The sequence below is a fragment of the Sparus aurata genome, chromosome 22, assembly GCF_900880675.1.
Source record: "Sparus aurata chromosome 22, fSpaAur1.1, whole genome shotgun sequence".
Lineage (NCBI taxonomy): Eukaryota > Metazoa > Chordata > Actinopteri > Spariformes > Sparidae > Sparus > Sparus aurata.
Window position 1 is genome coordinate 18,379,672 of NC_044208.1, and position 18,935 is coordinate 18,398,606.

Consider the following 18,935-nt stretch of genomic DNA (forward strand, 5'->3'; position numbering starts at 1 on the left):
CACTGATGCCAATAAGCTGCTGTAACTCACTAAGCTCTATCCTGCCTTACTTTCCCATTTCTATTCCTCTCCCGACTCTCCCCTCCTGCAGAGCTGCAAGACTGCTTCATAAATATGATCATGAACTTAGCCCAGTTTAGATGAGTTAATCAGTGTCACTAAAACCTTGATTCACACAAACTTTGCACTATCCGGTACTTATTAAATATATAATTCACTTAAAGCAGCTGAAAAAAAAATAACATGAGCTCTTTGAGGCTTTGTAATTGAATATAACTAATGCGTAGTCCGACATGGTTTCTTGACTCCACACTGAGCCCGTGATAGAAGAAAAACAGGAGGAGGGAGAGGAGGAATCATAATCAGTCTTTCAGCACAAGTTCATCTGCCCCTCACACACCGCTTCCCTTTAAGACCCCAGCCTACAAAGAAGGGGTCAATGGCGGCATTCCTGCTTTGATATCAAAGGTCCCCTGGTTACTCATAGCCCGAACAAAAGCTTTTTCATCTGGCCTGTGGGCAAATCCCCTCCCCTGCTCCCTAATAAAAGTAGGGCCTATTGATGTTTCAAAAAAGCCACCATGAGAAGATTGTTTGATATGCCAACATAGGAATTTTGAAAATGACTACCTTTTTTCATTCTTAACGGTTCCATCACTAATTTTAGGATACCAAAATGCAAAAAATCATATTAAACCATGTTTTTTTATGAAAAAGTTTCCAAGATCAGTCTCACCTGCTCATGACGCTGCTGTGATCTCTGTGGACACAGGCTCGATCTCCTTCACAGCCTCCTCGATCACCTCGATCACCTGCGCCATCACCTCTGCACACTTCACCGACGACGTTTTCTCTGTCTCTGGTTCACTGGCTGCTGCGTCTGTGGCCTCCAATGAAGCTGTCACTTGAGGTTCTTCTGACACTGTCGAGAGTTTATTTTCACTTGCAGGGCTCTTTGCTTTTACGCTGGATTCTTCCACCACAGGACTGTTGCCTTCAAACTCTTCCACAGCCTCTTCTTCCACCGACGGTTCCTCGAGCACCTTCGCTGTCTGCAGGACCACTTGGACTGGCATGTGAATCTCACGCACGTTCTCTTTGTCCTCCTCTGAAGGTGCCTCCGGCTTTGCTTCTTCTGGCTGTGGTTTCACTTCCTCAGTTGCTTCTTTTACTTCTGGTTCCTGAACCTCGGTGTCTCCCTCCTTGACTACTTCAGGCTCTTCACCTGTCTCACTCTCGGCCTTTATCTCCACCACTTCGTCCACTACAACAATTTCTTCACTTACATTTACCTCCGCAGCTTTCTTCAAACCATCTTCTGGTTTCTTCTCCTCCACTTCAGGCACATCAATGCTCTCTGCAGTTTCTACTGGGACTGTGTCAATGAGCTCCATGGCGACACACAATGGCTTTGGTGCTGTTTTTTCGCATGTGATAGTAGCAGCGGTATCGGTGACAATGGGTTGCTCTGTTGCAAGCTCAATCTCTTTCTCTGTTGTTGCTACAGCCTGGACTGGTGTTGGGATGTGGGTTGTTGGGGTAGTTGGCTTTTTGGGTTCTTCTGAAACTTTATCCATGGCATCTTGAATGACAGCCTGGGCAATGACCATGCTCTGAGCCTCAATTTCACCGGCTGGCTGAACGTCCTCCTTGACTTCCTCCATCTTCACACTCTCTTGGTCTTTTTGGACGGTAGTGGCCTCAACAGCATCTGCAACTGTACCCTCCTTGTTTCCCTCCACCTCAACTGACTCTGACACATCTGCCACCTGGTCAGACTGCCCACTGACTGGCGCCACGAGGACTACTGTTTTGGTGATAATAGGAGCCCCCTCACTTGGTTCAACAACTTCGGTGGCTGGCTCACTCTCCTTTGTGATGGCGGCCTTTGTGGTTTCACATATGGCCTGAACCACCTCTTTTGCAGGGGAGAGTTCTGCAGCAGCTGCAACCTGCTCCACGATCACCTCCTTGGTTTGTACAGTTGGCTCGGTGACTTCAATGCTTGGGGTGCAAACAGCTGGTTCAGATGTCGGCATAATGGGATCAATTAGACTAACTTTAGGCGAGTTCTCGCTCATGGTGGCAGGCTGAACAAATTCGGACGCCTCCACAAGAGTGCTAACGATTCCAACCTTCTCAACGTCAGGTTCAAGGCTCTCACTTGCTGACTCAATGTCGACCGCGCCAACAAGTGAATTTTCAACAACAGGCTCAAGCATGGTGGTTTCGACTTGGTGCACTTGCCCCTTCAGCACTTCATCTTCAGTAGCAGTGGCTTCCTCTGCCATTGCTGGCATCTCTTCCCTTGTCACCTCTGTGCTCAGAGCATCACGGATCACAGCCACTTGCTCTATGAGGGGCATTGCTGGTTTCTCTAGGGCTACTTTGGCAATCTCCTTGGTTCCAAGGCCAGTGCAGATAGCCATGGCCTCATCACAAGCGTGTGGTTGCAAGATGGTATTTGTCTTGGGCTCTGCCTTCTCAGTTGGTGGTTCATTCTCAGTCTTTTCTGAAGCTACTGCTACTTGTACCTCTTCAACAGTCACAGATGTCTGGGCTGGAATTTCACTGACACTGGCCTCTATGGCCGCAAAAACCTCCTCTGCCCTCTCTGGCTTGGGTCCCTGAGGAACAGGAGTAGTTTCAGCAGCTGGAGCAGGAGCGACAGGCTTCACCTCAGCTGTGGACAGTCTGCGTCCTGTGAGTCTTGGAACCACAAGGGGCTCAATAGCCTCATCTTCAGTTTCATCTTCTGCTATGTCAGTGTCAACAGACTTTGGCGTGGCGGCATTCTCAGCCTCCTCTGGAATGTCACTCAACTCATCGTGTTTGTCATCAATATCTTCCACAATAGCTGGGATCCATGAAGGTGATCTATCTTCAGCAGAAACTTTAATCTGGATTGCGGCTGGTTCAGCTGGTGCTTCCTCTTCAGCTTCAGCTGGCTTGTCATACTCTGAGAGAGGAACCACAGCTGGGGTGTCAGAGTCCTCCTCACCTGAGACCTGATCAGCAGACACTTGTTTTTCAGCTTTCTTCTTTCTGCGTCCAGGCAAGAACTTCTTCAAAGAGAAAGATGACTCTTCTTTTGGCGCTTCACTGTCTGACAGGGCTTTTTCTGCGGACTCCTCTGGCTTTTCTTCAACTTTGGTCCTGTTCTTTGACATAACATAGCGCTTCAGTGTCTCCCAGGCAGACTCTCTCTCAGGGGGGCTGCTGACAGGTTCAGGAGCAGACACAATTTCTTTTTCACCCTCTGGGGTTTCAGAAATGACAATGGGATCCTCAGTTTTTTCCTCCTGCTCCCCTTCTGCCGGTGCTGCAGATGCTGCTGGCAATTCCTCTTCAATCTTGGTCTCCTCATCGTCATCTGAATCAGAGGTCTTCCTTGTCCTCTTTTTGGGTCCACCCATACACATCAGAGCCTCCCAGGAGACAGAGGTGTCCATTTTCTTTCTGGGCTCCTCTGTGCTGCTGACCAGTTTCTCTGCGTTGTCAGTCTTTGGCTCTTCCTCAGTTGGTTTGTCCTCCTCAGCCTCCTCTTCAACATTCTTATCTGCTAACGCTGCACTCTCAGAAGAGGAGAGGGTGGCTGACTTGGTTGGTTTCTCAGCTGTGGCTTCGTCTTCACTCTCAGATGACCTTTTCACACGCTTCTTGGGTGTTACTAGTTTCTTGAAGGAGGACCAGGCAATAATACCGTCTTTTTTCTTCTCTCCATCAGAGCCAACTTCACCATCATTCTCTTGGCTGGACTCATTCTGGCTTACATCCACAGCAATCACATGTTCTCCTGAGTCTTCGGGAGATGTGGGCCCACTTTCAGCTTTTAGAGCCTCTGCCGACTCAGCGGAGGATTGAAGCTGCTCAGCCACCTGCTCCCCAGACTCAGTGAGCTTCGCCTCAGCATCTTTCTTGGTCCTCTGTTTCTTTGATGAGAGCTTCTTCAAACCAGCACCAGTGAAAAGCTTCTTCAGGGGGCTTCCCTGGGGCTTTGCCTTTTCCTGTGAGGACAGCAGCTCTGCCTCAGAAGTCACCTCTGCTGGAGCTTTCTCCTCTTCCTGACTTCTTTCAGCCTTTTCCTCTTTTTGTTTGGTCTCTTCAGTAGTACTTTCTGCAGGAGCAGGGGTTTCAACAGTGACCTCAGGCTCTGATTTCTCTTCCTCTGGAGTAGCAGCGGCCTCCTCCTTGGGCTCTGGTTTTTCTTCCTCAGGAGTTGCTGGTGCTTCCTCCTTGGTTTCTTGCTCCACCTCATCCTTCTCCTCCTCCTCTTTCTCTTCCACAGCAGCAGCAGCAGTTTCTTCTGACTTAGCTGGCTCCTCCTCAACAGCTGCCTCCTTGTCTTCCTCTTCTTTTGGCTTCTTGATGCTGGCCTTCTTTCTCAAGTTAGAGAAAATTCCTGTTGTGAAAAGCTTTCTGAAGGGTGACACCGTGGTCTCCTGGGGTAGAGGAGGGGTCTCTCCTTCCTTCTCAGTGCCTTCCTCCTTGACTGCTTCATCAGTAGCTTCAGTGACGGTGCCTTCAGCTGGAACATCAGGGGTTTCAGCTTTGTCACCATCTTGAATGACTTCGGACTCAGCAGTAGATGCCTCTGTGTCAGCCTCCTTTTCTTCAGCTGTGCTCTTCTCCTCAACAGTGGCAGCCTCCACCTCCTTTGTGGGCTCATCAGTCGCACTAACCTCCTCTCCTTCTTTATCTTTGACTAAGACTAGCTTCACAGGCTCTTTCTCATCACTTTTGTCCTTCTTCAGTGTGAACTTGAAGCCCACAAAGCGGAAGATTTTCTTGAAGCCCACTTCACTGGCATCACCAGGTTTCTCCTCTGCTGCTTTCTCCTCAACAGCAGAGATGTTATTGGCATCAGGAGACTCTTTCTCCACTTTCTCCCCGTTCACTTGAGGAGCCACTTCGTCCTCAATGGCGTCCATAGTCTCAGGAGCCTCCTCCTTCTGAGCCACGGACACACCATCTGGCTGGCCGACTGAAATGACAAGAAATAGATCAGACATTTTTGAGCTTTCTCATCTCTGTTTTCCTTCTGCACCTCAGTGGTCACTAACAAAACTCACGTTATTAGGAAAAAAACAACTTGATCACTTATGATTTAACAGGAACAGGTTATGATATAAAATTGAATCATCCTCCCAGGCAGCACAAGTCCCCCCTCACGTCTTCAATAAAAATGTCCATTACTCTAAGGATAAACTCCATTAAATATAAAAACGTTTTATATTATCGATGAGAAAAGCCATCTGCAGATAATCAGAGACGTTGTAAGGAAAGTATTCACTGAGATCCTGACCCCCAGAGCAGATTTTACTAAGCATGTGACTATCTAATTGCTATCAGGTTTCAATTTGGTAGACCTAATCCTCTGGGAATTAAGCATGCCAAAGAAATACAAGTTTAGGCACTGACACAAATAAAATTCTAGTCCATACTTGTGGATTGTTATTAACCTCACATGGGAACATCATGTACACAATTTCTACTTTCTTTTGATGGTTAAACTGAATCACTTAGTCCATTTATTATGGTTCTTATACAAATGACAGACATATTAGCATCTGAGATAAGACACATACACATGATGTCTGCCTGCTTTCACTTTATGTGTTGGACAGAGGAAGGCGTAGGGGGATGACAACCTGCCAGCATTTTTCTCTTTTATCTCTCTCTCCCTTTCTCCTCAGATCTCACTACAGTCTGCAAAAATTCCCATGTGATACCTCTGGACTGAAAACAAATTCCCTGGACTTTTAATGCCTGGCTATCAGCTTACCTGATTACACACACTGGGAAACACAAGACGTATACGTACTCCCTAAAACCATGCAAGCTGTGGGAACCGCTTCCTTCTCTTTACCTTTCAGTCACTTTAAAAGTACAAATCCAAAAAAAAGGTGATGCCCTTGAGTATGTATAACCTTTCATTCAAAACTAGCACAACCAAATGTACGTGGGAAAAAAATGTGAAAACATATTTGATCCCAGCTTTCGTTCTTGTTACGCTGCATGCTTTGAAAGTTGAAATAAGTCTCCAAATGAGTCTGTGAAAGATGACTACGTTCTTGTCTCACACAAAAATGTAAAACTATGCACCCACATCTGTCCACATCCTTTTGCTAAATTATAGACATGAACCTTTCGTCAGCAGCACTGCATTCCTAGAATATTATAGCCTTAAATATAAAAACCTAGTCTTATGGAGAAATTAGAACCTTTTTCTGAACACAAAGCCTTAAATTTGTATGGCGAAATAAAGAAGTGTTTTCATGTCGTTTGGGAGGGCGCACCCATATCTTATGTATAGATTTGACTCGAGAGGAATGCAAGCTATGCCTGTCATGCAAATTATTTTAGGATGCTCTAAACATAATCTGAATCTAAAAGCTAGGGGACTTCAAGAATGTTTATTTGTTTTTTCAGTTAAAGTGCATCTCAACTGCGCCCATGGAGGAGTCAAACCAAACAATAAAGGCCTCTACTACTACTTCTACTACAACTACTACCCCTCCTTAAAATAAGTCCCAATCCCCTTGACCCAAATTCCACCACAGCAGGATGGATGGGGACCCACCACCCCCCTTCACAAGGCACACACACACATGTGAACACAATAGCCTTCTGACCCTCTCTGGCCTCTGAAAATAAAGGAAGAGGGGGTGGTCCACTCTTTCTACCATCAAAACCCACTGCAGCTCAGAGGTTTGCTGATTTCACCAAACTGTTGTTAACATGAATGAAGAAAGCCCTGGGTGATTTATGTAATAATCATGTTGAACATTTCTCAGAAGAAGAACCACAAACCTCTTACAAAAACTCAACTCCTTGTTAGTGTACGTAATTAAACCAGTTCCTCTAAGCTGTTTACATTGAACTTCTGGTGCAGTTTGTTGAATGAAGATGTCTGTCTGTGTGTGTGTGTGTGTGTGTGTGTGTGTTTGTGTTTGTGTGTTAGCAAGCCAGACGAGGCCATGTGTGTCTACATGTATAATAAAACAGGAGTCGTGTTGATTTAACAGACTGCTGGCATCTCTCTCGTCTTTTTGATCTCTGTTTTCCTACTTTTTTTTCACAAACACACGACTGTTAACATCTACAGATTGATTTGGTTTTAGGGGCGGGAGGTCGGGGTGGGGGGATTAATGTGTGATGGAAGGAGGAGGATGGGTGTTTTGAATAACGACTGTACCAGATAGAATGCATGTGTGAGGGGTGAGGCTACAGGGGGTGAGGGGGGGGACAGTTAAGAGATGAAGGGATGGTGTTGGGGGGGGGGGGGGGGGGGGGGGAGTTCTTGCCCTGGGGCTGAAGCCCCTTAGAGGGTGTTACATATCTCAGACTCACACATTCATAGTTGGGATTCTTCTTTCCACTGCAGACAGGCTTTGTTTATGTGTGAGGGCATGTTGTAAGATGACGCTCTTGTCTTAAATATCATGGCCGCAGCCAAAAAACAATTGCCTCAAATCAACACCAGTCTCCAGTGAGATCAGATCACGTTTCAGCTCGACTATGAGTCTGTGTGCTGCTGAAGCTGATGAAAAACTTTGCCAAATATATGCAAATCCTTGTTGTTATTAATTGTCTGGCGCACAAGCCCTTTAAACAAAAGAAGTCAGTTAAAAAACAGGGCAAGGAGACGCCCCAAGCCCTCCCCCAACAGACCCTGTCTGGCACCCCCTCTCTATATCAAAGATGTGGTCAAAGTGTCTCCGTGGCTCTGCGGGATCCTGCTCACCAACAGCTCAAACTTAAACAACAACCAATGTCGTTTATCTTATGAACAACTCAAAGATGTAACTATATGTTAAATTGAAAATATCCAAAACATACATATTTATCCGTCAACATCAGCGTTTTGATAATCCATCTCTGTGCAGAGGTCACCGTAAAGCAAAACATTTCAGACCTGACCCATCTGAACGATCACTCCTAGTTATAAGACCTGAAGGAGAAATTGGTCTTGGCATGTAATTAATTCCATATGCCCCTTTCTCCTCCCTCCCTATCCTCTGGGGCTAAACTGAATAAGCCCACTGGGAATTAGGATCTCTACTCTAATCTAATGAAACACTTCACATGACGGGATACAGGGTGCTGGCTCGGCCAGTGACATGAGATAAAAGCAGGCTTTGAGAATATTTCTGTGCATGCATCTTCATTTATTTTTTCCATCTGCCAGCTGTCACTGTGAAACTACTTTCCAACAAACAAGTTTGGCAGGAGTGTGCTTCCGAGTTCAGGGCACTCATCAGTGGGTAGTTAAAGCATTGTGAGTGGCACTCGTACAGTAGATAAACAGATTTTTATAGTGAAACTGCAAAAAGGGATGGAAAAAGAAGGATGTGTTGTTTTCTTACACACTCTCTGTAAAGCTACTAGTGATGCTCAAGAATGATGAATGGACACTTGATGATACACAAACTTGTGATTATATAAAAGTTAATAAAGTGAGAAAATGACAGCATTTAAATGTTATTTTCCACACGATAAGGCTTGGCAGTGGTCAAAGCAAAGTCACCTCCAAGTAAATTCACTCGACCGTGCCGGGACGTCTACTATCCACAATGCTGACTAACCACACCCTCAGGACAACAATGCCTTGAGCGATACTCATTCATGTAGCAAGAAACTACTGCTTTAGTTTTACACATACTTAAGTGAAATAAATTCTTTTTTTGTCAAAAAAGTTTCCTTTACTTTGCATGAATGCAACCACTTTTTTTAAAGCAATTTTTTTTTGCAACGTTGAATAAAACTTTAAATTGATAAAAGACAAAGAACATAACCTCATTGAATCGTTCTTACCTGTTAGAGTTATTGTCCCAAGCATTGGTATAAAAGTTCCAAAATCCTTTCTCCAAAGAAAAAAAATCAACAGAACAAATACAAAAAGATTCAGAGGATTAAAAAAATAAGTCTACACTTGTATTTCTGTTGTTTTCCTTTGCTTTTCTGCCCACTCAATAAAATCTAGTTACTTGTATTTATTCTTCTGTGAGTCTTCTCCGTCTGTGTGAAGCTGTCCCCTCTTTCTCTTTCTTCCAGCACCTCTGAGCCAGTATGAACAGAAAAGAGGGCTCCACACACATTTCAACAGACTGACACACATGTCATGTTAGGACCACCCCTGCCTCCCTCTTCCTCCCACCTCCCACCTCCCTCTCCTCTCTTCAGCTGTTCTGAATGAGCCCCCCCCCCCCTCCTCCTTATCCACTCACCCTCCCTCAGACTTCACCGTCCACCAGGGATGACTGGAGCTCAACATGTGACCTTTCAATGAGGAATTTGTTGCCCAGAAAAACTGCAACTATTGTAGATGTTCAAACTCCATATTACACCCCTCCTCCTCGCCTTGTTTCATACACACATTGTTTCTCTGGAGAAGGGGGGGGGGGGGGGACTCTACGGTCTCTTTATCTGGCCTTAATACCCATATGTGCCCTCAAAAGGCAGACTGTTTTCCCTCAAACAACCACCCCACCTCCTCTCCCCTTTGCTCCCCTTTCTCAGGAAGCAACCAGGCTCTCCTCCATATCTCATGCCACAAGTTATGTCGTAGAAATGTTGATCTTACATAACTTTGTATTATTTCCTACTTTAAAATTATTCGTCTTTTCAGCATTTTGGGGCTCCCAATCCCAAATCTTTAGAGCAAAATGGATAAAACAGCAAAACTAAGTTTGCTAAAACGCCCCAATTTGAGGCAAAGTTCATACCAAAGGCTGACAAAAACTAAAACCATGAACGGGGGTGCCATCGAGTTGCCGCCTGTCCCCTGTGAATGTTAATAGGCCCCTCTCAATTACGCCAATACAGACACATTTAATTCAGCTTTTGTCTGGGGGGGAGACTGGAAGGAATGCAGATAAATCCTCAGGTAAATACCAGCATAATCAGATCTGTCACACTTCAGCATTGTCCCACAGGAATGTGTGAATTCCATCTAGAAGGCTCCCAAATGGGTGATAACAGCAGTAATCAAGTACCGTCTGAAAGCACCACCCCCCCAACTCAAAGATGTGCATGCTTTTAAATGTGGGGGCACTGTATGCACAGCTATGATGACAAGCCTAGCTGTAATACTCAAGATAAGTGTCAGCTGTAGGCGCAAAATTAAAGTGGCAGCAATGGGAGTGTTTCTGGAACTCCTAAACTTTCAATTTTTAAGGTGCACTTAAAATCAGATCATAAAAAGCTCTCAGGCGAAACGTGGGCAGAGCAACTCGTCCTCTCTTTATCTGACACCACTTCCTGTGAGTTTCTTCAGATCCATTGAATCAAAAGAGCCGTGAATACCAAGATCTATGCTCGTGAATGGAAAGCTTCACGGTTTTTATCGTGCAGGAGTGAGAAAGGAGGTGTAGACAGAAAAACAGTCATAAATCTAATAAGACATATTATTTTCAGGGAAAAGTTCCAGATGACAGAGCAGATTCAGCTCTTAACTCTTTGTAACTTAGTTGCCTTTTAAGAGGTAGCAGCACGTTTAAAGGGAAATCCTATGGTCATATCAAAAAACAACTATTCATTTGATGAGAGTAATTTACTAAGAATTTCATTCTGACACACCACTAAGGCTTTCTGTTATTGCAGTGAGTCATCTGGGAGGTATTTAACTATCTCTACAATACTACACGATGGCCACTGTGACAGTACTGTGTATTATGCTGAGTGGACAGTGAGTCAGACTGAAGGGAATTTTAGAGTTTGGTGAGAGGCCCTCATCTTCCTTTTCCCTCCCTACTTCCTCCATATGACTCATTCACATCAGTCACATTCCTGGACGTCCATACATCCTGAGAGATGGTAATGTCGGCACAGCTTCAGGTTACTATGAGTGCAATGGGAAATGATGTCGTAAACACACCGTCTAGGAGTTACAGAACAAGGGAGACCGTTTTTAAATTAATTAACAAACATAACATCCTGCTCGGAATTTGTCCTGTTAACAAGTTTGTCTAAAGTTCCCATGGCCTGGTGTAACTTAAAAACACTTTGTGACGTGTTTATGACTAAGAAAGCGAAGAAGACTAAATAAAAACATTAACGCAGTTCTCTAAACCTACATAATTGTGTTTTCTTCCTTCTTTTCCTGTTTTGGTCACAGTGCTAATTTGATTGACCTCTTGAACCATATGACCCTGCCTCACTCTTATAAACGATTATAAACTTACGATTATTTCAGATTATTTCAGTATTCCCAAATCAGTGATTTTGTTCAGTGTAGCGGTGTGTTTCATGTTATCTGCCTGTTGCTATAACTCATGAGGCTATATTACCTTGTCCGTTAACAAATCTGCTTGAGTCACACCTGAAAGATTTTTATCAGCAAAAGCGCTTTTTCAATAATGAAGCCTCCCATGATCCCACGCTACTTTGGTTGTGTTTTGATTTAGAGATGGTGGCAGAAATTACACACTGTGCTTTCAAGCTTTCTGGTTTCCTTTTGATCACATACGTCTTGAGCTGATTGTCACCTATGTTCCACTTTCTGTACCAGCGATGACAAAACAGTTGCCTTTTCAAGAATGGTATTTAAGAAACGATGCAAAAAAGTGTTGCACTTGGGGGCATATCGTAATGTTGTGTCCAATGAAACACAATGTGTAAGTGTGTGTGTAAGTGGCAAGTTTGCTACGTTCGATAAGCTCTCAGTTGTCAGTCTAATAAATCAAAAACTCAGATGCAGCAAATGCCACATACATATAAACACATGCTAAATAGCCATCGATCTGCTGCTTGGTACTCACTTTTGACTTGTCATGTGCCTAATGCTACTGGGTTAGCCCACTGAATGAGGGTCTGTTACTGTACGGCGCCACTTATTCATTCTTCAGCTCATGGGCAGCTCCTTCCTCGGGTCTTCATGCCAGGTTACTTGCTGAAAGAGAGTCTGTTGCCGGGAGAGGCTGTAGTTACTGTCAATTTGTAAATGCCCTAAATGTCCATTTGAAAGTCCCATCGCCAGTCAGTATCCATGACAAGTCCCTCTTGACATTCCTGTTTTTACAGGACACAGTTGCTGACATCGTTTCTGTAATTTAACTACTTATCGGTTGATCAACTAATCGCATTAGGTCTAAGTTTTTGTAGTGATCACAGACTCATATCAGGTTGAACTTTAGGGAAATGTGCATTAAAGTATGCACGAGGTATCTGGAATATCTCACGTCAACAACATGTGATACAGCTGTACCTGACAAAGAAACTGAATATAATACTGTCAGACTGAGAGGATTAAGAATATTTCAACAAGCTACTTAAAGTAAAAACCATACCCCGATGAGTCAATTTAAATATGTTCTCCTCCTTTTCTGATTAGATTCAAATAGGCTGCAACCATAAAATTACAATTAACTTAACTGAGTTAACTCAGGATAACACAGAGCCAAGTGTGGGGGGTTGACGCCCCACATATCTTTATAAATCAGAAAACGTGCCTGAGTTGAGGAATGTCTGAGAAGGGGTGTTGAATGGTCAGGGTTGGGGGTTGGGGTGCTAGGCGGAGGGGCTTTTTGTTGCCTGCAAAGAAGTGAATGACATCATCGGACAGCACAGAAGAGAAAACGCCTCCTACTCTTCCAAGAACTGGATAGCATGATGTTGAAATAATTGGAGGAAAGGGAAACGAGGGCCGAGAGAGTGTGAAGCTGCCTGAGATCAGAGAGTTTTTCATTCAGTATGTGTCCTTTCTTCTCTATTTTTTGATTCTGTTAAGGTCCTTTCATACCATCACTTTTTATTTCCCGAATCCACACTCCAGTCCTCTTTAATCCCTCGCTCTCCCCCTGTCTCTTCTGTCCTCTCGAGCCCACATCCCACCCCCCAACTCCTGCGTGTGTGTGGGCCGGAGGGATGGATAAGAATGTCGGACAGGAAACGCAGTCACTTCTTGACATCACTGCTTCCTCTTCCTTTTGCCCATTTCCTCGAGTTACACGTCGTTCTGTACTCGGCACAGTCCGTCCAGCAAGCTTTCCGGCTTTTTTCTTGCTGAGATTACAGTACAGTACGCGATGACACACGTAGATGTGACGTCTCAGATTTGAACATTTCCTGTCCACCTTTTGTTTATGTCAATCAAGCGTCATGTAGCTTTCAATTGAGAGAGAATCGGTTGGTTCCATATCATCGATATTATCTTACACACAACTGGAAACAATTACATAGCAAGAAAAACTGTGGTTTTAAATTTGGGGTGAGGTGCTGCATTTCCTTCAGAGGGGTATGTTTAGCCAGCCTCTGCCATCTGTTATGTTTGCATTCCTGAAATATCTGTACCAGCAACTTGGCATTCCAGTTGTTGTTGTGCATCATCTCGTCTTCCAGTACAGAAAGAACAAAAAAAACATCTCCTGGTGATTGAAAAGACCCTGAAAATGGTCAACATTTGAGGTGAATGAGAGGGACTTATCAGCTTGACAATTTTGCCGGTTTGTGTGATTTGTGTTTAATCCACAGAAACTCTTCGTCTTAAAATGCATGTCCAAAGGTGGTCCAGATGAAAGGTTTGCACCAAATAGCGGAAAGAGGCTGGTAAAGAAAAAGTGGCTCATCTCGTCTCTGAGCCATCAAAGATGGTTCCCACTCCCTACCCAGCTGCATCGCATGAGAACTTGCCCCAAAAATGAGCTTCACTATTGCTCTTATCCTTCATTCTCTTCCTAGCTGCTTATCCATCTTCCTTACCTCAGTCTCATGCACGGCTCTGCTTAACATTACGATTTTGCTGAGGTCCATTAACATGCGCTTGAGTTACACTCAGAAGTTGTTCATCTATTTTATCTCAACTGGATGCCCGAAATGAATTTGTCTTTCCTTAAACGGCCAACAGAGTGAGTAATTCTGACTGTTTCCACAACAACTTTGCTTGTTTTGGGATTTTCTATAAACAAATGTCGGTAACTTAAGACAAGTTAGACTTAGGCAGATCACTGAAGGATCGCGTGTCCAGCATCAAGAAGATTACGCTCAAGTGTTGCATCGGGGGAAAGTGAAAAACCTCACTTCGCTGACACATACTTGGCATTCATATAAAGATGTTATCATTGATTGCAAAGTAAAGATGACTTATTATAGTATATGGATACTCTGTGCTTTGTATCAGGGACCTTGACGCTATTAAAGGAGGATAAGAAGGAGGGGTCAGTCACATTCCTGGTCCATTCTCTCAATCCTCCATGTGCCTGGGGGAGGTTAGGGGTTGAGGAGGGAGATTAGGTTCCCTGATGCCGGGAAAGATGAGAGGGGAGTGCCTGCGGAGACGAGTGGGTCCTGGGGGGTCTGAGAGGTCTATCATGAGTTTGACCGTATTACTGTAATGTTAGGCCCTCTGTATCTGTGACGCTCATTTTATTACTCATAGGGATGGACTCCCATCAAACAATTAACCTTTTGTTTTTTATATGGTGCATTTTGGACACACCATGACTGTCTATCCAGCAGTACAGACCATTTGTTTTATATGATTAACAAACACTGTCAGACTGGACAATACAGCATCTGCTTTTTTTTTTTTAATTTGTGCTTCACAGTCACTTCTGAGACTCTGAGGCAGTTATATATAGTTAAAAAAAAAAACAATTATAAAAGGTAACTGGGTCATCAGTTTATGTGGAAGTGATGCTGAATTTAGGTTGCTAACTCATTGTTTACATGTGAATATCAACCGTATAAAATTCTGGGTCTGGCAGGCGAAGCCAATATGGCAGTGCCTTAAACCTGCATTCTTTCGAATCTGGTCACTTGTTTCAAATCTTCTTCGATGTAGCATGATGTTCACTATGGAAATTATGGTCCCATTTAAGGTGAAATAGATGATAAAGTAGGGTATGGTTTCGGGCATGACACAGTGAGGTTGACAAGTTGCAACCGCTGTGTGTCGTCAGGATCTCAGTCACATCCAATAAGAAAATCTTCCAGCTCTGGCGGTCCAAATATGATCACTTCTGGCTCCTGAAACCAAGATGGCAATAACCGTAATGCCAAAATGGAGTCCACAAACCAATGGATGATGTCACGGTTTGTTTACACTTGCACACAATTAAATTCTGAATTCCTAGTTCAAGAGATCTTATTTATATAAATTCTGCCTTACACAATGTCGGGCAATCATTCCATCACTTTGATCCAGTCTGAAATATCTCAACAACTAATGGATGAATTGCCCTTAGCTTATGTACAAACATTTTGTGGTCACCAGAGGATGAATCACAATGACTCTGGAGATCCCCCAACCATTCCTCGAGTTGATGTTTGTGTTTTTTTTATTCACTGTCTCGAGAAAACTATTTGGCAGATTGCTGTACAATTCAGTACGGTCTGTACTTTTGAGGCTCTACTTTGTTAGCATGCTAACACACTAAGAATGCCCAATATAAACCTTTCAGAGTTGTCAATATGGAAAATGTTAGCATGCTTTATTTGTCCAACCAGAATCAAGTAGAAGAGTTATGTTTAACAGCCGCATCTGTTTCAATAATGACTTGATGTCATTGCTTTGACAAAATAAAAACAAAAACAAGTTTTAGAAAAGGAAATACATTTTGTTCTTGCCTATTATAAGTAAAGAAATCGTAAAAGTGAACACATGCTGGTTAAGGTTTTTAAAAATTAAGATGGGAAGGACACTTGATTCGATTTGGAGTTTTTGCAAGTAAGTAAGCACTACAATATGATGTTTCAGCATTCAATCATCCAATTGTATACGGAGAAATTGACTGTGGGTATTTTGGTGAGTGCAGTTAGCTGAGAGATTAGATTTTTGATAAGCTTGTCGTCAGCTGGTCAGGTTATTGCTGGTGATCTAGTCTGTCAGAACTTCTCAAGCTTCATTTAAATAGCTCAAACATGATTCCGAAAAAAAAAAAAGCTTTTTTTTCTGATCCGTTAAGATGCTGAAGCGGCAGATGACAAAAAGCAGATTTCGAATCTACTTCTCCTATTCTCCGTTGCCCCGAAGTGGATTCTCAAAGCACCCACTTTATTACAAATGACTAAATAAAACATGCCGCACAGATGAACATAATTGAACTACTGACTGGACAATGATGGATCTTGAGGGGCTGAGGGCCTTTTAAGCACTCAATCTAAAAACTCTGCCTCTCGAACACTTTCCTCTGGGATCACTTCCTTTCTCTGAGGAGAAGAAATCATTCTGACGTCTCGCAGCAAGTTGATGGATCAACATCTGTGCAAACCGAGGACAAAAGAATTCCTCCCAGTAGTGTGAGTACAGTAGAAAAAGATGCATAAAAAGATCTTAAGGAAACATCGCCTGTAATAAGTGTTGTCAGTTGGAATGTAAAAGGTATACGGGCCAGAATCCAAACGGAGCAATCCAGCAGCTGGATTGTATTATGACGACTGTACGACGTGAAGCCTTGTTGGCAGGGATCAGACAGAGCTTAAGTGAAGGGAGAGGTCCCTTTCTACAGGCGTGATGAACGTTTTGGCAACACAGCTATATATGTCCCCCCGGGGCCGGGCCTGAGTAAGTCCATCCTGGTATTAAATCATGGCCACACACACAAATACACACACAAGCATGCACACCTACAGTACGCACGGATTGCAATACGTTCACCTCGTAAAAGTTAACACCTGCGACCAAAAAGATGTAAAAATGAAGCACGAAGAGACTCCAGTGAATCGTTTCTGTCGATTCATGACACAACTAGGACCACTCGTACTTTCTGACTGACTAAGACAGCTACAGTATGCAGTACAATTTGTCATATTGTACCAAATCAGGTGACTGAATGAAACGAACAGACGTGCATTATCTAAACAAAAGAATGATCAAATGAACACAAAACTGCCTTGAACACACAAGAGCACACTCACACAGTCAGCATTCTCTCCTTCTCAGTCCTTCCAGAAAACTTCATCTGTCCTCTTTTTAGGGCCTGTGAGCCACCTGGGAGGGACCGTCAACGCTCCGGCCAGTGAATTACATCAGCTATGATGTCAGTCTTTGGGCTCCCACTGCACCCCAACGCGCCCACACCCCTGAAATTAGCAACCCTAACACACATACAGGCTTGTGTGCACGTCTAAATGGAAAAACGCAGCACACAACAAATTATATTATGAGACTGACAAAGAGAAAGATCAATATGGTTTCTTTAATAACACATTATTGTTGAATACAAAAACAAATCAAGTTAGAGGGATCAGATTCTGAGAAAAAAGAAGGTGATAATGCATCTTATTTTAATTATATTTGTAAAATTGTTAACTGATGCAGGGTCATTGCAACAATCATGGATGCATGTGTCTTTCCTCTCTCTTTATTCTTCCCTATGTTTACTCCTCCTGGCTATGCTTGCCTCTCTCATCTCTTTAGCAAAGAGACATTTTTGAGCTCTCCCCTCAAAAAACTACATGTAATATTTATTCAGTTTCTTTCTGTCTATTAACCTGAAGTAAACCCTGCATTCTTCAGCCTCAGCTCTCCTGCCTCTGTCCTTTCACAGCCAATCTGGCACCCAAAGAAGATCAAAACAAAGTTTGAGGAGGATTTTCAAACGGTGTTTGAATCGATTTGTTATCCACGTTTTATCCAAAACCATTGCCCCCCCCAAGATGGAGCACCAAGTCTTTGCTGAGAAAAAAGGAGCAGCAACCAAGTAACAACAAATCTGAAAAAACTCTGACCATTGATTCAGCTATTTTATCTATACTTACTTCTCATTGTCAATCCTGCATTTTCAGGTGTTCTCATAAGACCAAAACACAACTGCCACATCTCCTTTACAAGCCACGGTCACCTTGTGTGAACCGGCAGATTCAGTGTTTGTATTCACAAAGATGTCGGCTACTATCAGACGGACTGGAAAATGTAACTCCACACCAATCCTCATACTTTGATACCATTTTAAACAAATACTTTCGGTAATTTCATTAAACAGTCCATGACAGATGATAGACCAAAATATTTTTGCTGCAACGTAAAAAACCTGCTCTTTTTCTTTCCATAAAACCAAACTATTACGATACTTATTGACTTTTCAACTAAAATTGGCCATAAAAGTCTGCAGCAGAGACTTGTATTACGAGAATCAATACCTTTAATCCCTGTCAAAATGTCAGATTTAAGAATAAGTTTGATGAAAGTGAGTTAAACGTCGTATCCCGAAACACTCTCAGTTGTCATATTATCCACGTTGGTGTGTGATCTGTTTGGGGTGCGGCCCTCACACTATAAACACTCTGGTGCACCTGATAGAGAGAGATTATGGCTGTGTGTTTTCATATGTGTGCGCTAGTACGCACGTATGTTTGCTCATGTGTCAGTCTTTTGATCTGCAGCCTGTCTTTTGTTGTTTTTGGTCGTTATCAGAGAGATTCCTCTGCACTTCCTGTCTCCCACAATGCATCACTGTCTTTATCAGGGGGCAAAACCCTCCCTTCTTTTTCCCCTTTTCTCCCATCATGTATCTCCCTTCTTTCACTCCCCCTGCACATCTTTAATCAGTAGCCTTGAATTTCTCTCACAACATCAGCTGATTTCTACAGTTTCTTTCCTGTTTTTTGTGCTGCCGGCAGTGGCGTGCACAGACTTTTTGAAGGGCAGGGGCGAAAAGAAAAAAAGGGCACATACAGCGCGTTCTCGCCACTGAAGAGGGCACTAAGTTCCGTGTGCTGCCGAGGGCGCTTTAGACATGTTTATATGTTATACAAATGGCACATTATATAGCCTTAAAACAGACTAACTAGACAGACTACTCAAGTTAATTTAGTTAGGATCAGCATCCACGAGAACTGTGTTTTCTTCATCCAATAGAGCTCTGTGATAAAAACACAGGGAACAATACACATTTAAAATATTCATTTGACACCTCAAAAGAAACAAGCTATGATGAAGCATAGACATACAGTGGCTTGCAAAAGTATTCACCCCCCTTGAACTTTTCCACATT

At 43.3% G+C, this 18,935-nt stretch overlaps 1 protein-coding gene across 2 annotated transcripts in view; it reads right to left on the bottom strand.

The window, feature by feature from the left end:
* Window positions 1–18,935, bottom strand: part of akap12b (A kinase (PRKA) anchor protein 12b) — a 51,166-nt gene that overhangs the window by 3,070 nt on the left and 29,161 nt on the right. The window contains exons 1-2 of one of the 2 annotated variants that reach the window (XM_030404825.1): window positions 8,818–9,100; window positions 737–4,984 (exon numbers count right to left, since the gene is read on the bottom strand). In XM_030404825.1, coding sequence (XP_030260685.1) covers window positions 741–4,984; window positions 8,818–8,842 — 4,269 coding nt within the window. In that variant the 5' untranslated portion in view covers window positions 8,843–9,100 and the 3' untranslated portion in view covers window positions 737–740. Of the gene's footprint in view, window positions 1–736; window positions 4,985–8,817; window positions 9,101–18,935 lie in introns of those variants that run through there. The other variant, XM_030404824.1, reaches the window with a different exon arrangement.